The sequence below is a fragment of the Oncorhynchus tshawytscha genome, unplaced genomic scaffold, assembly GCF_018296145.1.
Source record: "Oncorhynchus tshawytscha isolate Ot180627B unplaced genomic scaffold, Otsh_v2.0 Un_contig_6792_pilon_pilon, whole genome shotgun sequence".
NCBI classification, from domain to species: Eukaryota; Metazoa; Chordata; class Actinopteri; order Salmoniformes; family Salmonidae; genus Oncorhynchus; species Oncorhynchus tshawytscha.
The window spans coordinates 11,974-13,509 of record NW_024609100.1 but is presented as its reverse complement, the minus strand read 5'-3'; the positions used below and the strand labels follow the sequence as shown (position 1 = coordinate 13,509).

The window sequence follows — 1,536 nt, the reverse complement described above, 5'->3', positions numbered from 1 at the left end:
TCTCATCTCTAACTATCAATAAGGCTGAGGCTAGGTGGGCACAGCAACATCCAGTCCTGTCATTCATTACATCATGCTTCCACAAATAATTTGTTTAACCAACCGTTTGTTCATTTCTGTGCTCACGTGTCCACGTGTGTGTGTTTGTGTGTCTATGTGCAGAGAGACTCCGGGGAGGGGAGTTTCTGTCAGCAACTCAGGGATAAATAGAGAGGCAGAGCTCAGAGTTTGTCAGAAGGCGGACATGACAGGGTCACACACAGGACCAAGCAGGCGAAGGACCTCAGCATTTTTACCTTTTATTACAAATGGAGAAACATGAAGATGTTCAATACTGTTTTCAGGACAGAAACTCTTCTTGCAGAAAGGCTTTGCTATCGACATCTATCTACATAACACTGTACATCTTCTTCTCATTGATTTCAGCAGTTACAGTATTTTTGAACCTACTGGTGATCATCTCCATCTCTCACTTCAAGCAGCTCCACACTCCAACCAACCTGCTCATCCTCTCTCTGGCTGTGTCAGATCTCCTGGTGGGACTGATTGTGATACCAGTAATGACTGTCGCAATAATGGAATCATGCTGGGGTTTTGGGGAATATTTCTGTGTGTTTCATGCCTACATTGCTTGTTTATGTACTTCTTTATCTCTGGGCAATTTGGTCTTGATATCTATTGACCGCTATGTTGCTGTGTGTGATCCCTTATTGTACAAGTCTAAAGTAACAATAACAAGAATGATGTGTTGTATATCCATCACCTGGTGTTGTTGTATCATCTACCGTGCTGCTAATATAGAAAATGTTGCAAATATACTGGTACCCAGTAGGTGTTTGAAAGAATGTTTTATTGTTGAAGGGTCAATCTGGGGTAATATAATTGACCTTCTATTTACAATGGTTGTCCCGTGCTCCATTATTATAACACTTTATATGAAAATTTTTGTGGTGGCCAGATCACAGGCCAGAAAGGTATTTTCAAAAGAGGCTGCCAGTGTGTCTGGTGTTAAAACTGTACAGGCAAATAAGTCTGAGAGGAAAGCAGCAAAAACTCTAGCTATTGTTGTTTTCACCTTTTTAATTTGTTGGATTCCAACACTATTTATTTTATTATTTTTGTATTTTTTAAGTGACAATTTATCAGTATTCATCCGTTTTCTGCCACTTGTTAATTCCTTAATAAATCCAATAATTTATGCTTTCTTTTATCCATGGTTCAAAGTGAAAGCTAAACTTATTTTAAATCTGAAGTTCCTATAATTGTATTCCCTACTTTCACAAACATAGGTTGGATATATATATATTTTTTTTACAATTGTTGTAATTATTTATTTCATGTAACAATACACTGACATTACTGTTCTCAGTGTTGTCACTATAGATATATGTGATGTTGATTCAGAATGATTTGGATGGATTGGATTTGAATGACTTGGAGAAGGCATAAGCTTGTTTTATAAAAGGCATTGTAGTCATTGTGGATTGTGTACTCCAAAAACCTAAGGCTGTGGTTATTCCATGTTATTTAATGATA

The 1,536-nt window shown here is 37.3% G+C and overlaps 1 protein-coding gene across 1 annotated transcript; it reads left to right on the top strand.

Moving 5' to 3' along the window:
* Positions 1 to 288: 288 nt before the first annotated feature.
* On the top strand, positions 289 to 1,262 carry LOC121844280 (trace amine-associated receptor 13c-like). The gene has a single exon (XM_042314204.1). The coding sequence runs from the start codon at positions 309 to 311 to the stop codon at positions 1,260 to 1,262; it is 954 nt and encodes a 317-aa protein (XP_042170138.1). The 5' UTR covers positions 289 to 308.
* The last annotated feature ends 274 nt before the right edge of the window (positions 1,263 to 1,536 follow it).

Bases quoted from the DNA above. Each gene is read 5' to 3' on its own strand.
- LOC121844280 (XM_042314204.1), top strand. From the start codon at position 309: ATGGAGAAACATGAAGATGTTCAATACTGTTTTCAGGACAGAAACTCT.